Source organism: Engystomops pustulosus, chromosome 7 (genome assembly GCF_040894005.1).
Source record: "Engystomops pustulosus chromosome 7, aEngPut4.maternal, whole genome shotgun sequence".
Classification (NCBI taxonomy): Eukaryota; Metazoa; Chordata; class Amphibia; order Anura; family Leptodactylidae; genus Engystomops; species Engystomops pustulosus.
In genome coordinates, this window is record NC_092417.1 from 53,517,149 (window position 1) to 53,535,943 (window position 18,795).

The 18,795-nt window shown below is 42.3% G+C and overlaps 1 protein-coding gene across 1 annotated transcript; it reads right to left on the reverse strand.

The window, feature by feature from the left end:
* Positions 1–10,681: 10,681 nt before the first annotated feature.
* LOC140068774 (protein kinase C delta type-like) lies at positions 10,682–14,643 on the reverse strand. Its single transcript, XM_072114170.1, has 4 exons — positions 14,432–14,643; positions 12,704–12,798; positions 12,131–12,444; positions 10,682–11,947 (listed from the first exon to the last, which is right to left on the reverse strand). The coding sequence occupies exons 1-4, from the start codon at positions 14,628–14,630 to the stop codon at positions 11,467–11,469; spliced, it is 1,089 nt and encodes a 362-aa protein (XP_071970271.1). The 5' UTR covers positions 14,631–14,643; the 3' UTR covers positions 10,682–11,466.
* Between the last annotated feature and the right edge of the window lie 4,152 nt (positions 14,644–18,795).

An 18,795-nucleotide genomic window follows, 5' to 3' on the forward strand; every position in this document is an offset into this window, starting at 1 on the left:
TCACTGCGCTCCGTGGCGGATATATCTGCCACGGAGCGTGAAGGGGTTAAACGTAAGAATTGAAAATTGATTCTTCATGCAAATAATCAGCTTTTTGTTGCATGGGGTATTCTTGTCAGGCAGGATTGACCCCTTGAAAATCTGACCGTGCAGAGGCCAAAAAGAGCTTAGGCCTTGTGACCTAGAGACAACCCTGGTGACCCTCCCTCAGTTTTACATATGTAAGAAATGGGTGGGTATTATCCCAAGTGGAGCCACTAATAGGGCATTACACTGTATGGGGGTCCCCAACATGAAACATGTGACAGCAAAAAAATAAGGACATTTTCTGTAGTGGAGCAGTAGATGCGGGGTGATATACAGTGTGAGGGGGATGCATATTAAGGGGACTGTGGGGACATTACTGGGGGGTTTGAGGACATTACAGGCGGTCCCCTACTTAAGAACACTTGACTTACATAGGACCCCTAGTTACAAACGGACCTCTGGATATTGGTAATTTATTGTACTTTAGCCCTAGGCTACAATAAACAGCTGTAACAGTTATCACAGGTGTCTGTAATGAAGCTTTAGTGTTAATCCTGATTCTTATGACAACCCAACATTTTTAAAATCCAATTGTCACAGAGACCAAATAAGTTCTGGCTGGGATTACAATGATAAAATATACAGTTCCGACTTGCATAGAAATTCAACTTAAGAACAAACCTACAGACCCTATCTTGTATGTAACCCAGGGACTGCCTGTACTTAGTATAGTTATGATTAGGAAGGGCATTATTTAGGTAGGGGTCACAGAGGAGGAATTAGTGGGGGCAGGCGTATTGAGCGTGGACTATAGTATTATTTGTTAGGCTAAGTTTAGGACACAGTATTAGGCGAGTGGAACTTTGTAAAGTCTGGAGCTATATACTGTGGGCTGGGGGCTGCAGTAATTGTCAGGTTCATTAAACCCCTGTGGGCAGTGCTCAGCAAGATTACATACGCATTTTGCATTGTCCAAATGCAAGGCTTACACTATATGTGAACACAGCCTTACAGTATTTGGGGGAGTGTGATAGGGGTAGCAGAAGGATAACACTGTCAGGGGATCAAGATGTCCATGTGGGAAACTAAACAGGGGTGACACTTAGTTGGAGATGGAGACATGGTGATGCCGGGCCAAATGGATAAGATGGGGACACATCTCCTGCGTTTTATATATACAAGTAAAGTTTACATTGGGGCCTGTGCCCTGAATCTTTTACCACCCTAGCAATGCCCCTGCACCTGATAAATACTTCATGCTGCAAACCTACCTGCTTTCCATGATCCAGTGAGGCAGAGAGGAAGACCATATGTGTGGATAAAAGGGAGTGTTCACAAAAAGGAAGAAAATTATAATTCGGGGAGGGAATAATGGGCTCACCAAAAGTGGGGAACCAACAGAAAAGCAGTATTAGGAGTGGAGACCACCAAAACGTAGGCATTTGTGGAGGGGCTACAGAAATGGGGAGGGGGGTGAAGATGGGCATTATATGCAAGAGGTGCCATATAGATTTGTGGGTCACATTAGGTGCTATTATTTATGGGGTTCACATAGAAAATTATACAGTTTGGTTGGTTGCCTCAAGACAGGATGCATTTTATATCACAGGCCAGAGGAAGGGGACATTGTACAGGGTGGGAGGCAAGAAATTTAAATGTAATGGGAGGTTTTTTTTCTATTTTATTTGGTGTAGAATTCCCCAGTTGGAAAACTTTATATGTATAACCTGACCACAATGCACAAGTGTAAGAGGTGCATATAGCCAACATACTGCAACCTTGCATAGAAGACTGGATACTATGCAACTTTACTGTATTTGTATTATATTTTTACTGTATTTCTATGAAAACTCTATAAACAGATGTTGACAAAAAAAAGAAAATTAAATGTAAAAGTGCTTGGGTCTTAGATTAACTAGTGGTCAAAATAGAAGGGACTATCTAAAAATGGATGATGAAACTACAGTAAGGCTGCATTCACACACATGTATGGGGGACATATATACTCCTATGGGCTCACGGCCCTGTAGGGGAGCGGTACGGTGCTGCACATGTCCCATCTTTCTACGTGATACGGCGCCGTGCTGCGCTCATCCCCTGGTCCTCTCCCTGGCACTGATGTATGCCTACCATCGTGTGAATGTAGCCTAATATGAAATATATTTTATCTGGTACCCCTTTGTTCACTATACTGTGTTTTATCCCTGTACTGTGACATCACTATGTGTATTATCCCTGTACTGTGACATCACTGTTTTATCCCTGTACTATGACATCACTGTGTGTATAATCTCTGTACTGTGACATCACTATCTGTATTATCTCTGTACTGTGACATCACTGTTTTATCCCTGTACTATGACATCACTGTGTGTATAATCTCTGTACGGTGACATCACTGTGTGTATTATCCCTATACTGTGACATCACTGTGTGTATTATCCATGTACTGTGACCCCACTGTATATTATCCCTGTACTGTGGATAATACACATAGTGATGTCACAGTGCAGGGATATTACACATAGTGATGTCACATTTGAGGGTGAACCCTCCTGCAGAAAACATTAAGAGCTTCTTTCATTGATCACTGATAGAATTGCTCATTGGTGCAGGTATATATTTTAGTACACGTCACTCCTCTCGGGAAGAAGGTGCACGGGTACCACCCGCACGGAATATTAAAAAAAAACTGTCACTCAAGGTTATGATGAAAATATATATTATTGTTTATTAAGCATATAGCAATCCAAAAATTCTTTTTGACGTTTTGGTCTATCTGACCTCCATCAGAAACTGTAAAGTACATACAGAGCAAAATCAGTACATCTTACAGAAAAGCAAACTCAATTACAGTCATTCAAACCTCAGGTGTAATAGTATACAGGCCATACTACTGCATACTACTACATATACTACTACATATACTACTAGTATATGGAAATAGCGAACTGTCACATATGGACCACCCATGATAATAATGACAGTAATAATGACTGAATGATTATTGATTACATCCATAAGAAAGAGGCGATAAAAACATGTATACAGCCGGTCCCCGACTTAAGTACACCCGACTTACATACGACCCCTAGTTACAAACAGACCTCTGGACTTTGGTAATTTGCCGTATTTTAGTCCCAGGCTACAATGTTCAGTGGTGTCTGAAATTCAGATTTATTATTAACCTTGGTTCTTCTGACAACCCAAAGGTTTAAAAATCCCAATTATCACAGAGATTAAAACATTTTTGGCTGGGGTTAAGAACAAACCTGCAGAACATACGTAACCCGGGGACTGTCTGCAATACAAAGCTGTCTGCAAAAAAAAAGTGTTACCAGTGTACTTAATGAGAACAGAGTAACAGGACACATGTAATAGATCTAAAAAGAGAGAAGGGCATCAGTGCATATACATTACTACACAATACAAGAGGTGCAGTAGCACATGTGCTCGGCCAATTACCACAAGTCAATATGTAGATGCAGAGTAACAAGGTGCAGGGCTTATGTTTTTATCTTTATGTGTCATACTGTTACCTGGAGGGTAAGGGGCCTGATACTACGATGGAAAAGAAAGCTGTACTTACTATCGAGGGCTGGACCGGAAATAGGCAGTGAGAAACTATGTAGGAGCCTGGTGGAGGGGTGTCAGGGGTAACTAGCTTGTCATTCCGGTAATGAGGGCACCAACCAATGATCACACTTCCGGTTCAGTGTGTCATTATGGAGACGCGTCCCAGCCGAAGCCGAGGGGCATAGTAAGAAGATCAGCGCTGGATCTACAAGGTCAGTACGACAGACAGTGGCGAGAACAGGATAAAAAGAGATTAAGGTGCATCTCACAAGTTCTCACTACTCTCAAGTTCTACTCTGGATCCGGATGCTAGTAGTATATACCAGTATCAGGACCAAGAGGAAAGCTACACCCAGAAGGGTAGAGGACCACGGAGTGATGTGTACATCTGACCAGATCTTACCACATCTAAGAGCTCCGCTGCTCTGGACCCTGATAGTAATAGTACGCATCATCAGGACCGAGAGCAAAGCTGCACCGAGGAGAAGAGCCGGGAATGGGGAGAACTTAAAAAGAAAGAGAAAACAAAAAAGACAACGAGAGAGGACGGCGCCTCGTGTGATAACGTCACGGTAGTTAGTTGCCAGGTAAGTATTGAGAGGTGCTCACCAGGTGGCAACTTGCAAAGTTGCAGAAAACAAATGTGGGGGTATCAATTACCCTTGGTAAAAACTTCTCCTTGGGGTTACCTCACGCCGCATTCTCCTCAGGACGCCATCTCACTGCTGTGCCGCACTCCGCTTGCATTTCACTACCCGGCCCCCTCCTCCTCCTCCTTCTTTCCACACTCGGCTTAGCAAACGTAACGAACTGGGCGGGAGAACCAGCCAATCAACGAGCTCGCTGTAACTGCGCTGACCAATCACATCGTAGAAGAAGGATTCCTGTCAGGAATCCGCCGCCATTTTAAAGCTTGTTGTTTTTATCTCTGGTTCTTTCTGAGGTATTAATACTTTCATGTAAAACTTGGAGCCATATCCGTGGTCACCTCAAGCTATTCTGTACAGAACAAGACATGTCCGAACATAGCAAGCTAGGGGGATAGATGCCGAAGAATGTTAGAGGGGATGTGTGCAAAGAAAGTAATGCTGTTCTTGTAATAACCAGGACTTCTTGGAAGAGGAAAACGTGAAATTTCTGCAATAAATAACAATTGTGTCGGCACAGTAGCGCCCTCTTGTTCACAGCCGCCGCATATCCCCTGCTCGGCTAAAACATTATTCGTCTGATGAAGGTTATCCCGAAACGCGTTACCTTTGAACCAAAACACTGTTTATCACTTATAATAAAGACGAATCAAGCCTATACCAAACTTCGCTTTGGTAATTTATTCCTGGAGAGAACTTGTCAGCTGTACTATACTCACTGCTCCTGGATGTTGCTGGTTGTATGTGCAGGAGTAAGGACTCTGAGTACATAGAACAGGACTTTGAAATGTTGAGTACTTGTCGGATGTAGTCACCGCTCCTGCTATGGAAGCCACTCTGATACCAAGCCAATATTGGTATCAGTACTCAGAGGGTGACACCAAGCATTATGGCTTCACATTACATTGTGTGCCATACGTTGTAAGGACGTGTCAATGTGTACGATAATCATATACATCAGGAGATTTCCCTATGTATACGCTGAGCACATACAAAAAAAAAAAAAAAAATCGAGATGTGAAACAAACCTTAGAAAGAGAGTATGGAGTGTGGCACAGGGACCAGAGGAAGAGCAGTGAAGTCAGCATTTTTTTTTTCTTAATTTTTGCCAACTTTGGGGTCTCCATTAATATCAAACCTGCCAACCGTCCCAGATCTGGTTTTCAGGCTCTATTACGGGCGTCCAGAAAAGTTGAATACAATGATAATGGAGAGTCCCATCAGCTCTCTGCACTATCCCTCTGCTGTGTGTAGACATAGGCAGGCGCAATGATGTGATGTCTTCAGAGGAAAGCTGCTGTGGGGAATGGGGTGAGGTACCTGGAGTTTACTATTATTATCATTTTTATTAAGCAGCAACAAGGGGGAGCACAGTATGAGGGAGCCACCATATTTGGAAGACCTGAGGGGACACAATATTGGGGGAGGCTGTGCGAAACAATGCGAGAGCGAGCCAAGCTCAAAATATAATGGGTCCACAATGTGACAAGAAGCATTAGGGGGCCCAAAGAAGGAAATTAAATTGGACATTGGTGGAGTAAGGGGCGGTGCAAAACTCTTAGGCCAATTACATTTTCTGTGCCTCTCACCTCCTCAAAATGTTGGGAGGTATGTAGTACATCCAGTTTTATCTTTTTATTTCTGATCTGATATTTGGCTGGATTAGAACCCCATCCTGATTCTTATGATGCAGGAAGTTTGGGCCATTTAACAGGATTTCCTACTGTAATGAAGTTCTTAAAATATGATCAGACGGGCACAGTGGTGGACCTCCAACACCTGTGCACATGACATAGGAGGTGCTGTCACTAGTAGCGCTTGATGCAGTTGGAACCGGCCACTCAAGTACACTCCCTGTAGCTAACACAATTAATGCAACCTGAGATACCACGGACATTGAGCTTGACACAGCCGGGAGACTCTGGCCATGTTGCTCTCCATGTCATCACACGGCGTCACATCCGATCCCAGTCCATCTCGACCCCCACTAAAGAAAGAAACCAGAAGGGAAGGCACCGATCTCTGAGATTGGCCAGTCAATCCTGACTGGCCATTTGTAGCGTTTTTAGGCAGAAAACGCGTTATAGCTCCCTCCTCTCCTCGTGTTACAGCGATTTGGTATCGCTTGAGAGAGGAGCAGAGTGTTACTGTTTGCAACAAAACACTATTTTCCTATCTGATCCCAATCTGTTCCCTACTGCGTCCTGTGTGTTCCCTGTGTGATCACCTTGCACTATTAGAGCAAGCTCGGTGCATCTGTAGCACCTTTTTGTGCCGTGCACATAGGGTTTTTTCTTTTTTGGTGCCTGGTACTATTTTTTTTCCAGTAGTTGGGTGCACTTATCAATCTTGTGTGTGCGCCATCTGAGCGGCTTGTCCATGTACATTCTCTAGTTTTTTTCTGGTGCACATTCTTAGAGTCAGCTAGTGGGGATTATGTCCCCTTTTACCTACTCCTGCTCAACTTCAAATGACCAGAAAGGACCCCCGAGAAGGCGCCATAGAGTTAAAGTGCCTGGGACTTCTGCCACTGAAGTGCCTGGGACTTCCACAGACCCCACATGGGTAGCCCCAGTTAATTATACTCCTCAGTTGCCTGACTTTTTGGGCCAACTTGGAATTAAAATGGACACGTCAGGGCTCAGAGCTGTTGACTTTTATTTATTTATTTTTTTTGATGAGGAGCTGTTGAATTTAATTGTAGTCCAGACCAATCTCTACACTGCACTGCATATTGCCCAAAACCCCACTTCATTTTATGCCCAACCCCTGTCACTGCAGCAGAGATGCAGAAGTATTGGGGCATAATACTTCTTATGGGGCATGTAAAAAAGCCTGCAATCAGGGACTACTGGAGCACAGACATTCAGTATCACTCCCCAGTGTTCCGCATGGCGATGAGCAGGATGCGCTTCCGTAAGTTTTTGTACTACACCGACCACACACAGTGCCCACCCAGAGATGACCCCAGTTATGATCGTTTATTTAAGGTCAGGCCCATATTAGATCATTTTAGTGCCAAGTTTGCCCAGGCATATACCCCTGCCAAACATGTGAGCATAGACAAGTCCCTGGTACAATTTAAAGGGAGACCTCAATTCCGCCAGTACCTACCCAGTAAGAGGGCAAGGTATGGTGTGAAGATGTATAAGCTGTGCAAAGTAGATCAGGGTATACCTACAAGTTCAGGGTATATGAAGGGAAGGACTCCCCTATAGTGCCCCAAGAATGCCCCCCCCCCCCCTTTCCTGGGTGTTACAGGGAAGATACTGTGGGATTTGGTGCACCAACTGCAGGACCAGGGTGACCACCTCTACCTGGACAATTTCTACACCAGCACTAACCTGTTCAAGTGCCTCACTTCCAGAAATACTGCAGCATGCGGCACTGTACGCAGAAATCAGAGAGGTCTCCCTAAGTCGCTGCTTGGGCAAAAACTTAAAAGGCACGAAAGCAGGGCACTATGCAGCGACTCTGTATTGTGTATTAATTAAAAGGACAAGACAGAGGTCCTTGTATTAACCACAATACATGGGCACAGCACCACCCCTGTCCCAGTACGAGCTACGGTGCAGAAACCCCCAAGCCGGACTGTAATTTAGATTATAACAAGTACATGGGAGGGGTGGACTTGTCTGACCAGGTGCTTCAGCCATACAATGCCATGCGGAAGTTGAGGGTGTGGTACAAGAAGCTGGCCGTGCACATCATGCAGATGGCATTGTATAATGCTTATGTGCTGCATCGATATGCCGGCCAGAGGGGAACTTTCCTGGAATTTCAAGATGTGGTTATAAGGTACATTCTTTTTGGAGATCAGGAAGGGGGGGGGGGGGGGGGGGGGGAGTGCCAGCACTTCCGGAAGCGAGGCCACAACACGAATTGTACCAGGGCAGCACTTTCCAGGAGAAGTGCAGAGTGTGCTCCAAAAAGGCATTCAGGAGGACACCATTCATCACTGTGAGACATGCCCAGAAAAAACAGGACTATGTATGAAAGATTGCTTCCGAATTTATCATACATCCATGGATTTTTAGATTACCATGTAGTTTACCTGATGTACTATTCACAGCTTTTACATCATACCGCATCTTCCCTTCCAAGCCTTGCAATTTGCCCAGCCTTTGTGGTATTGCTGTACCCGGGAAAACACGCATCATGATTTTTGGGGTCTGTCTCCCGTGGCAGGAGCTGGGCACAAGATGACATAATGGATAATTTTTACTATGCACTATCCAGAAAAACTGTTATTTGTGGTGCACAGTTTCCCCTTTAAAGAGCTACTCACGGTATAAGACTGGTCCACACAGTCCTAGATAAAGTCCAAAGAAATAGAGACAAATACTTCACTATGACCGGAGCTCCCAGTATTATTCTTCTCCCTCGTTATTCCATCTTTAACCACCGGTGAACAGCACCAATCCTCAGTTTCTCCTGCTGAAAGTATGTCCAGGAAGAAGCCTTGCCGGCAAAACCCTGGGTCGGGAAGACAGGAAAGCTAGCATCCCGCTATTTGATTTGTGAGTATGACTAACTTAAATAAATTTTAATTTTGTTTGAACGTACCACACCATCTGCCGGCATATTTATTCCAGCTACAGTGCTTTACAATATAATTAAAGGAGGAGAATGAGAGTGCGATGGTGCTAGTCTGAATGGTGACATACTTTCAGCAGGAGGAACTGAGGATTGGTGCTGTTCACCGGTGGTTAAAGATGGAATAACAAGGGAGAAGAATAATACTGGGAGTTCCAGTCATAGTGAAATATTTGTCTCTATTTCTATGCACTATCCATTATGCATTTTGGCGGGTCCACCTGTGGGGTTAAATTGCTAACTATACCCCCAGATTAATTCATGGAGGGGTGTAGTTTCCAAAATAGGGTCAGTTCTTTAGTGGTCCCTATTGGCATCTACAAATGCTTCATGATGCCAAAAAGAAAAAAAAAATTGTACAATGTCTGTTCTCCAAATGCAAGTTATTCCCTTTTGAGCCCTGCCGTGTCTCCATCCTGCAGATTATTGCCACCTATGGGGTTTTGCCCTAACCGGGGAAACCCGCAGAATGATTTTTGATTTTTTTTCCCCAGTGGCATGTGTAGAGATTTTGTCACTACAATATTTGATAAATTGCAATACAATTTTTACTCTGCACTAATCTCTTTGTATTACATTTGAGCCAGCATCTGAGGGGTTAAAATGCTCATATAACCCTGCATACATTCTTTGAGGGGTGCCCTTTTGAAAATGGGGTCACTACTTGGGGGTTTCTATTGTACTGGTACCTCAGGGGCTACCCCAACACCAACCTAGTGAAAACGGAGCTCCAAAACCAAAATTTTGCTCCTTTCCCCCTGAGCTCTGCCTTGTCTCCATCCTGCAGATTATTGCCACCTATGGGGTATTGCCCTAACAGCGGTAACCCGCAGAAGTTGCTACCAAAACTTGAAACCTTCTCAGATCCATAAAAAAATGGAAACGTCAAACAGATTATGGAAATAAAAAGACGACCAATGGCAAAAGGTTTCTACAAAAAATTTTTGATAATAATATTATATCTAGTGGGGCATCATCAACAAGTTAAGGGAGGTGTGCAAAGAACCGCTATCCCGGGTACAATAGGATGTATACAAATGTGGCAAAAAAATACAACAATTGCAGTATGCACCACTTGCTCTTATCCCAATAAAGACTGTTTAGTCAATTTTAAAACTATTTAATAAAGTAAAAACACAGTTATACTTAAGTACTACAATATAGCATGTAAACATCTAATTAGTAGCAGATATACATAGTACATCTGATAAATATGGTGCTGGGCGAACGCACTTAAAATAGTAATCTCTACAAACAAAATGTATAAAATAATAAGTTTTCCTAAAGTCCACCAAGAATTTCACTTGATGTGAACAATGTCCTGTTAAGTTGCCGCTTGGTCTGCATATATCATATGGTTATTGCTTAAAAGAAGACTTATTATAGGAGTATAGGTTTAAAAATAAAATATATAAAGGTGACTTATTCAGATATGTATTATATTTCAATGTCCAATATTTGAATTTGTTCACATGACGTTAAAATATGTTATATATCTGAAAAAGGCACCATATATATTTTATTTTAAAACCTATACTCAATAAGTCTTCTATAAAGCACTAAGCATATGATATATGCAGACCAAGCGGTAAATTAACAGGACACTGTTCACAACAAGTGAAACATGTTCAAGGTCCGGCCACGGACGCTGGCGTTGTGTTTGTAAATGTGTGAATGTGTCTAGTGATATCCTTAGTTTTCCAATAGCTGAAGACCCATGGCTATTGGATATTAATCTTTACCATGTATGATGTTATCATATATTCCTGTATATTAACCAGGGAAAACAAAAAATACACAGCAAGACGATAAAAATAATGAAAGTACACAAGATATAAGGGTAAAAATAGAGAATTTTATTGAAATAGCAATTTTATTGATGAGGGGGGCGATTGATTTGATAATTTCTAAATAAAAGTCAAGGATATTTTAAATCCACTGACTTTTGTTGATTCAGGGGAAGGCGAAAAACCCTTAAATAAGGGGGAAAATTCCTTCCCGACTCCACCTAGGGCAGTCAGACTAGATCCCTGGAATAACTTTTCATTAATCCAGGGGAAGGCGAAAAAACCTCATTGAGCCAATTAGCTTTACATGAGGAAAAATTCCTTCCCGACCCCATGCATGGCAGTCAGACTAGTCCCTGAATCATATACTAAATAATTTGTTTCTGGAAAGTGGGCTAAATTGGATTTAAAATTTTGAGGGGTAAATTAATTTGGTTTGGGGCATTTGTGTTGATCCAGAGGAAGGAAAGAAAAAACCCCTTTAGGACAATTTGTCCGGATTTAAGGGGAAAAACATTCCTTCCTGGCGCCAAATATGGCGGGAAATATTCCCTGGATCAAGCGCCCATACTCACCCGATACTCACCATAAAGATGGAAATCTGTGGTCTAAGGGTGGTCTTTGGAGCCAAAGAAAACGCAGGCTTGAAGGGTCGTCGGGTCGGGCCAGAGGTCAGAAGAATCAGAGCCAAGAGACTGGGGCAGCAATATGATGACAAACGGCAGTAAAGCAGCAGAGAGGCGATGTCCGGGGCAAGCCAGGGTCAGGTCTACAAGCAGTGGGCGGAGGAGGCACAGAGTTCTGGGAAGGAGGCACAGGGGTTACCCCCTGGCCTAACCAGATGGTTTGTCACCAGAACAAGATGGAATGGGTGGCTGTGCTCTCCTCATCTCCAGTTCCTCCCAGCAGATGGTTCGGAAAAATGGGTGGTCTCTGATGTTACCGGACACACCCAAGCGCATCTCTGGATCCTTCTGTAGCAGGCTCAGTATAAGATGTTTCAGGTCTTCATCAAGCCATGATGGAATCTTTGGCTTCTTTCTGGTGATCGAGAGAAAGACCTTTTGCATCTGGTTGAGGTCATAAAAGGGGGATTTTCCAGATGACATTTTGGAAACAACCATCCCAAGACCCCACCAGTCCACTGCTACAGTGTAAGGTTTATCCAGGTGCACCTCTGGGGCCATGTAGCGGTATGTTCCAGTCTGTCCGCAGATCTTAGTGGAAGCGGTCAGACCGTCCTGCGCCAGCCCCAGGTCTATAATCCGAATATGACCATCTTCATCCAGCATGATGTTGGCTGGTTTGATGTCTCTGCAATGAAAAAAGAACATTAATACTTGTTATAATAGTTGTCATAAAGAAAGAAGAATATTTGGTTAGAAACTGCGCCACTAGTGTCCATGGATGCATATGGTACTGACATAATCTGCAAAAACGGACACAGCCATGGATATCAATGGCATCCCAAAATCACATAAATGAAGTTTCTCTTACCGATGGGCGATGCCATGGCCATGGAGGAACTGGATGCCACAGATCAATTCTGCCGTGTAGAACCGTACAAGCTCGATGTTAAGCTTGCCGCTCTGAATAATCAGAGACTCGAGGCTGCCGCCGGACAGATACTCCAGGATGAAATACATATGGCGCTTAGACTTCAGTGAGGCACTGAGGTGAGACACGAATGGACAGTCTCTAGCAGCCAGGAGTATCCGCCTCTCTCGCTCTAGGGCTTCCGCATTGTTCCCAATGTTGATGATCTTAATGGCGTTGTAGATGTTTTGGCCGGGAACTGATGCCAGCATCACCTGAGGAGAGAAAATACAAGATATTAACTGTTACACTGCCAGCGCTGCAGTCCGGCTGGCAGATAAGAAGTCCTCACATCATATGTTTATGTACTGCAAGGACTTCCATTATCAGCGAGGTGTGCCGTCTGTGGGGCCGGGCCGACATGCGGGCCCATATACACGGACTGCATCATGTGCAAAAGGCCTAATTATGTGCAAGATAGACCTGGGGTGTTATATATCTAATGAGGATGAATTAGAAGTGTGTAAATCTTACCTTGCCGAAGCTGCCCTTGCCCAGCACCTCATGGACCACAAAGCCTCCGATGGTATTTGGGGCAGTAGATCCAGATGTTACAGAGGTGCTGGGTCCTAAAGGAATAAAATAAGGAATATCATATTAGTCTATATAGGAGACATGTAATGGGAAAAGGAGAAGACATGAGATTAGTCTCTATAAAGCCACTTTCACACTCCTAGTATTGTGCACCAGTATTTGTAAGCCAAATCCAGCATCAAACTGAAGAGATACAGATCTTTCCATTTTGCCTCTTCTCTTTCTAGGTTCCATCTGCGTTTTTGGCTTGAAATACTGACTGTGTGAACATGGACTAAGACTGTAGCAGTCACTGTATCTGAAGTGTGGAATATACATGTATACCACTGTATATAATCCTGTTACACATAGTGCATCTTCTCCCACTCTCAGTTATATTCACACAAATACTTTATATCATTCTGTAAGTATCTACTAATACAAAAAGGCCAAGCTAAAATACTAGGCCCCAAAAGTGCAATGTTATATATTATAGAGAAGGGAACACAATATAAATTACTGATGGACATGCACCCACATATCTATAATTATGGAAGATGTCTGCTAACTTTTAGAGACTGAGTGCCCAAACTAAAACCTACTTATGTGCCACTGTGTGCCATCATAATGGAGCCCTGAGGACAGTACAGTAAAAATAAGACGGAGACATTTGGATTATTCTTGTAGCTGCCCCCCAGTGTCCCCTGAACAGGAAGAGTCAGGGGGCCCAGAGCAGGTTCTCCTGTGATAATCCAGCTCTGTTCACACCTTCTTGCTCTGTCTCGCTGTTAAACTCTGTGCTGGGGTGATGCCCTGGGTGCCCACAGAGACGGATCTGAGTGCCACAGGTTCGCCACCACTGTTATAACCGCTTACAGATAAGTCTATGAGGTGCATATTGCACGGTTACATGTAGCATACAGATCACTAGCCTATAGGTAATCCCCATACTATTACACTAGACACCAGCCCCAGCACCTCTTACTTTATGGCCTAGTGGTGTAACTATCATGTAGACAAACCCCACAGCTGTGATAGGACCTTCTGTTTCATGACATGAATAAAGTATTTTCTTGCAGCTGCCACTAGGGGGAGCTCAGTGCATCTGCCAATACAGAGTCTAATGACAGTTGAATTAATTCCTATACACTGAGCGCCCCCTACTGGTGGCTGCAGGCATTTAATGAATTGGCACATTTGTGTATATAGTTAGACCAGTTGTGTAAAGACATATAAAACAATGGAATTACTAATTATTTTAAATTCAAACACATTTCTTAACTAAAAATAATGACATGTACTACAGTTTTGCTTTATAGTCTGATTACATTGATCAAAGTGTGCAATAACATTTAATAAAACTACAAAGGAATATTTCATAGATTAGAGACCGAGATTATTAACTAAACAAAACACTTCTCTTGAATATTTTCTACATTTCAGACCAGAATTGCCTTCCTGATGATCTGACTGTAAGCTTTCACATTGTCACCTTCTTGTCACTAACAAAGCTGTAATGTACACAAGGATCTGTACCCATGGAAGATCCCACACCAGGAAAACGCCCCCCCCCCCCCCCCCCGTACATTTGGACTGTTTACATGGGAACATTTACAATAAATACATTTGGAATAAAACCATATTGTACATTCATCAAAACAGCTCCCAAATAAATAGATGGTCCTCTACCTGCTCTTGGCCCTTCATCCTCTGACTCTCTGGCATTGGGTCCGGTCCTCTTCTTCTTTTGGGTGTCTTCCGCTTGGCTGTGATCTTCCCTCTTCCTCTTCTCTCCTCCATTCATCTTCTCCTCTTCTTCTCTCTTCTTCTCCTCTTCATCTTGTCCTTTGGACGTCATCTTGCGCAGATCCCTTGCGGGGCAATCCATCTCTCTTCCACTTGCAGCGGTCGACAGTTGGAAAGTGAAGGGCAGTTGGGCATGCGCCAGTCACATGACCCCTGGCATCTACAGGTGGCACCTGCCATGTACCTGCTCTGCCATATATACTGTCATGTAGGCTTCATGGGGGCATCCAGTGTGTGGATGGATATGGACATTCAATGGATATAATGTTACAAAAACATATAGAAATGAGGTTCACATGCCCCCTCTACACGCAGCTGGTTTTTGATCTGGCTGGTGCCAACACCTGGGGGGGGGGTAGGTCTTTCTTTTTTTAAATTGAACTTCAAATAACCCCCCAAAACACAACAAAAATAAACTAACAAACATATTGGGGGAGAATTAACAGAAATGTCTGTGGTAAAATAGTTGTCCATGGAAACCAATCAGAGCTGTGGGAAAATAAAAGCTGAGCTCCAATTTCTGGTTTTCGATGAGCAAATAGAACAATTCTGCTTTCACACGCTTCTGATAAATCTCCTCCATTAAGCATTGCCGTGTTCTAAAATGCACGCTCTGTCAATATATAAAAATAGTTTTTACTGTAAGTGAACCCTGTAATTAAAAATAACGCCCAAATCACTATTATTTTTGCAATTTCGCAATAAGTGATCAAAAAGTGATACATACCCAAAAATGGTAGAAATGAAAACACCACCTTACACAGGTGCGTACATCAAATTATGAAAAAGTTATTGGCACGAGGTGATTATTGGCATACAAAAGGAGGTTAACATGGTATCTGGGTTGACATAGCCCATATTTGGGGGGATAAAAGAGAGATTTAACAGCGACTTGTGACATATTTGTCCAATATCTCCATGTCCATAAAGGCTGTATGGAGAGGACTCATGGGCTGGGTTTTTGAAGGTATGGAGCAAAAAAACAAATGCAAAATGGAAAAAGTTATCGGTACAAGGCTATAATGAATGTTTGGGAGATTAATTAATGAAATGATCCCTAAGAGAGGCCGTTTTTCCCAAAGATATATTAATGTGGCTCTTCCCATTATCCATATTCATGGTCTACCGAAAGTTTCTGCCCTATAACTCCAAGAAACATTGGTGACATCAGCACCTTTCTGGGGCAATGATGTCCTAAATCTACCACACTATTTTCAGGTCTATTGCTAAAAAAACAAAGATCCCAATGCCCAGGACAGAACAGATGTTCAGTGATTACTACCAAAAGTGCAGTCCATAGTGAGGGATGGAACAGCAATATACACATACAGTACAAACCTACTCCTCACTCAAAAGAGAAGGGAGGCCCACGTTCTCTATAAGGCCCCAGTTTGGATCTAGTCTCGGTTTAGTCATGCAAAATCTTTTCTGTCTTGGGCATTGGGAGCTTTACTTTTTAGAAATAGACCTGCATAGAGTGTATGCTTGACCTTTAAAGTATTTGGTCACGATTTTTGATTTAAAAAAAAAAATTGTATACATTTTAAATGACAAATAAAAGTAATTTTTGGTCAGGGCAGTATCCTGGTATTTGAGGTTACTGGTATCTTGAGGATATTTCCCCCTAAAAATATATATTTTGTTCTTTAAAGGTTATAAGGTTTATAGTGATTTTCACCTGGGTATATTGTAGTCTTTTTTGTGGATAATATTAAATCAATGAGATAAACTATTTTAGAGCTCACACTACGTACCATGGAGGGATAAACAGCTAATATGTAGCTGCTGTAGGGAGGGGACCCAGCAGTGAACGTCTTTCTCATTGCTTTCAATATTAAAAAACGATGGCATTTTCGATGCACCGCGTTGATGTTCCGCTGTTCGTAATGTGACAAGTTTGTAATGCATCATAAATATGGCAGCAACACTGCTCTATAAAAAATGAGCACCTTTACAGCGGCAGCGTCTGAGGAAAGTCTGATCTAAGACCGATATGTCACTTACTGCTCGCAAAATCCTCGTAAATAATAAAGAAAATGATAACACTTGCATCAGTGTGACTGGAAATGGCATTTTCTAAAGATCCAGGTTCCTTTACAAAGCACCCGAGTGTAAATAAGAATAGCCATAGAATTCCTTTATTTGGTACAATTTTATTATAGTTTGCTCTTAAGTTTCCACTATTAAGTTCTAGTTAGCTCTGGAGTTTCCACCATTATTTCCGAGTCTGCTCTGTGGTCTCCATCATTATTATTATGGTCTGTTCTCCATTATCATTATTACAATCTGCTCTGGGGTCCTTATATGTGTTTTTATCTGGGATTACATTTTCATTGTCTGCTTTGGGGTCTATATTATTTATCATCTGCATGCAGTATTCTGTATCCCCTAGTGGATTTGCTATATTGTGCTTTCTATATTTTCTTGGGTGGCATTTGTGCTAGTTAGTGTTTCTAAGGTGTCGGTTACTGGAATTGAGTGATGTAATAATAATACGTCCCTCAGACCACTAAGAGCCTGTGCAGCCCTGGTCTAGATAGATCAGGATGCAACCACCTAATGCAACCCTGGCAATCACATGATCTCCGAGACCTGAATCGGATAATTTTGAGCGCTGCGCATTATGGCTGTTACAGATATTTAAAGAGGACCTTTCACCTATAAAAACGGCACTAGGGGCTGCTGACTAAATCTCCGACAATGCTAGCAGACACTGCCGCAATGTACACTAGAAATGCCGGACCGCTCTCAAAACAGTCCAATGTATTCATGGGGGGAGTGGGGGGTTTTAGAGGCTGTATGACGCTTGGCAGTCACCACTGGCCTATGGAGTAGGTGGGGCGGTCTGGGGAAGAGGCAGCGTCTCGGACAGCCCCCTCATGAATATGTCGGACCGCTTTGAGAGCGGTCTGGCGTTTCTAGTGTACATCCCGGTAGTGTTTGCTAGCGTTATCAGAGGTTTCTGATAACGCTAGCAGTGTAACACTGCTGCGTCTGTTGTAGCATTAGGAGCTGCTTACTTTAGTATAGTTGACTTTTTATATGTGACAGGTCCTCTTTAAAATAAAAAGATAAAATACTAAGTGGGTGCCCCATGGCAATTAAGCTCTGATGGGACATTAAAATAGATTGTCTATATGAATAGATAGCATAAAAATCATTATCATTGACTTAAATCTCAAACAAAGGCCAGTATATATACATAGACATGCATTCCATAAAACAAACATGTTTTCCCCAATGCATTTGCTGGCTGTAATCAGATAAAACAATGGGTTTAACTGGATAGTTAGTACAAAGTATTGTACAGTAAATTCAAACAGAATTTTAAAAAATTATTTTTGCTCTTAATAAGCATAATAAAAGATGGGCATTTTAATTTGCTACATACAAGTTTATGCCTTCGTTCTACAATGCATCACAATGCTTGTATTTGCCACCAGATGGCAGCAAAGACAAACTTACGGTTCATAGAATGTGTGGTTCATTATAGGAGACCTAGATTTATACTACCACGAGTATTATGTGTATTGGGACAGCAGAAAAGGGATCTTTGCAACATAAAATGGTACCATATTGTGTGTCATGAAGCTATCCTTGTGATCCTTCACCACTAATACAAGGGCTGATTATGGCAGCATTGAGTCACTACCTCACAGATATGTTTTTGGTACTTCAGTGATCAAATCCCTGAAGGCAAAGTCTAAAGCTTAAAAAATAAGAAAAACAACAATATTGTAAAATTGCAACAGAAAAAAGTACAATCCTGCTGATCTACAACTAAAACTTCACCAAAGGATGGGCTATCAATTGAGAATACTGGACAACAACCCTCCGGTCCTAAAAAGGACATTTCCCTTCTTATAGGTAAACCAGTGAGATTTCACATTAAAGAAATCTCCTCCAAAGTCATGTGAAAGTGAACAGAAATGAATCTTTGCCTGAAGAGAGTTAAATTTAGGAGGTGCGTAGGTTGTGCCACTTCAGATGTCTCTATATTTTTGGTTTTTTAATACCCATAAACAAGCTTCGGTATCATAAACATCATTTGGATCACATCACGTTTGTTCAGAGATCCGGGCAGCTAAGGAAAGATTAAAATTATTTATACTTTTCCATGAGGTACAAAGTATAAAAAAAAATGTTATTAAAGCTGACATGTCTGGAGAGTATAGGGTTCTTAATATGTTCTACCTGACCAACACAAAGAACCCTATTCAACAAAAACATATATGGTAACCACATGC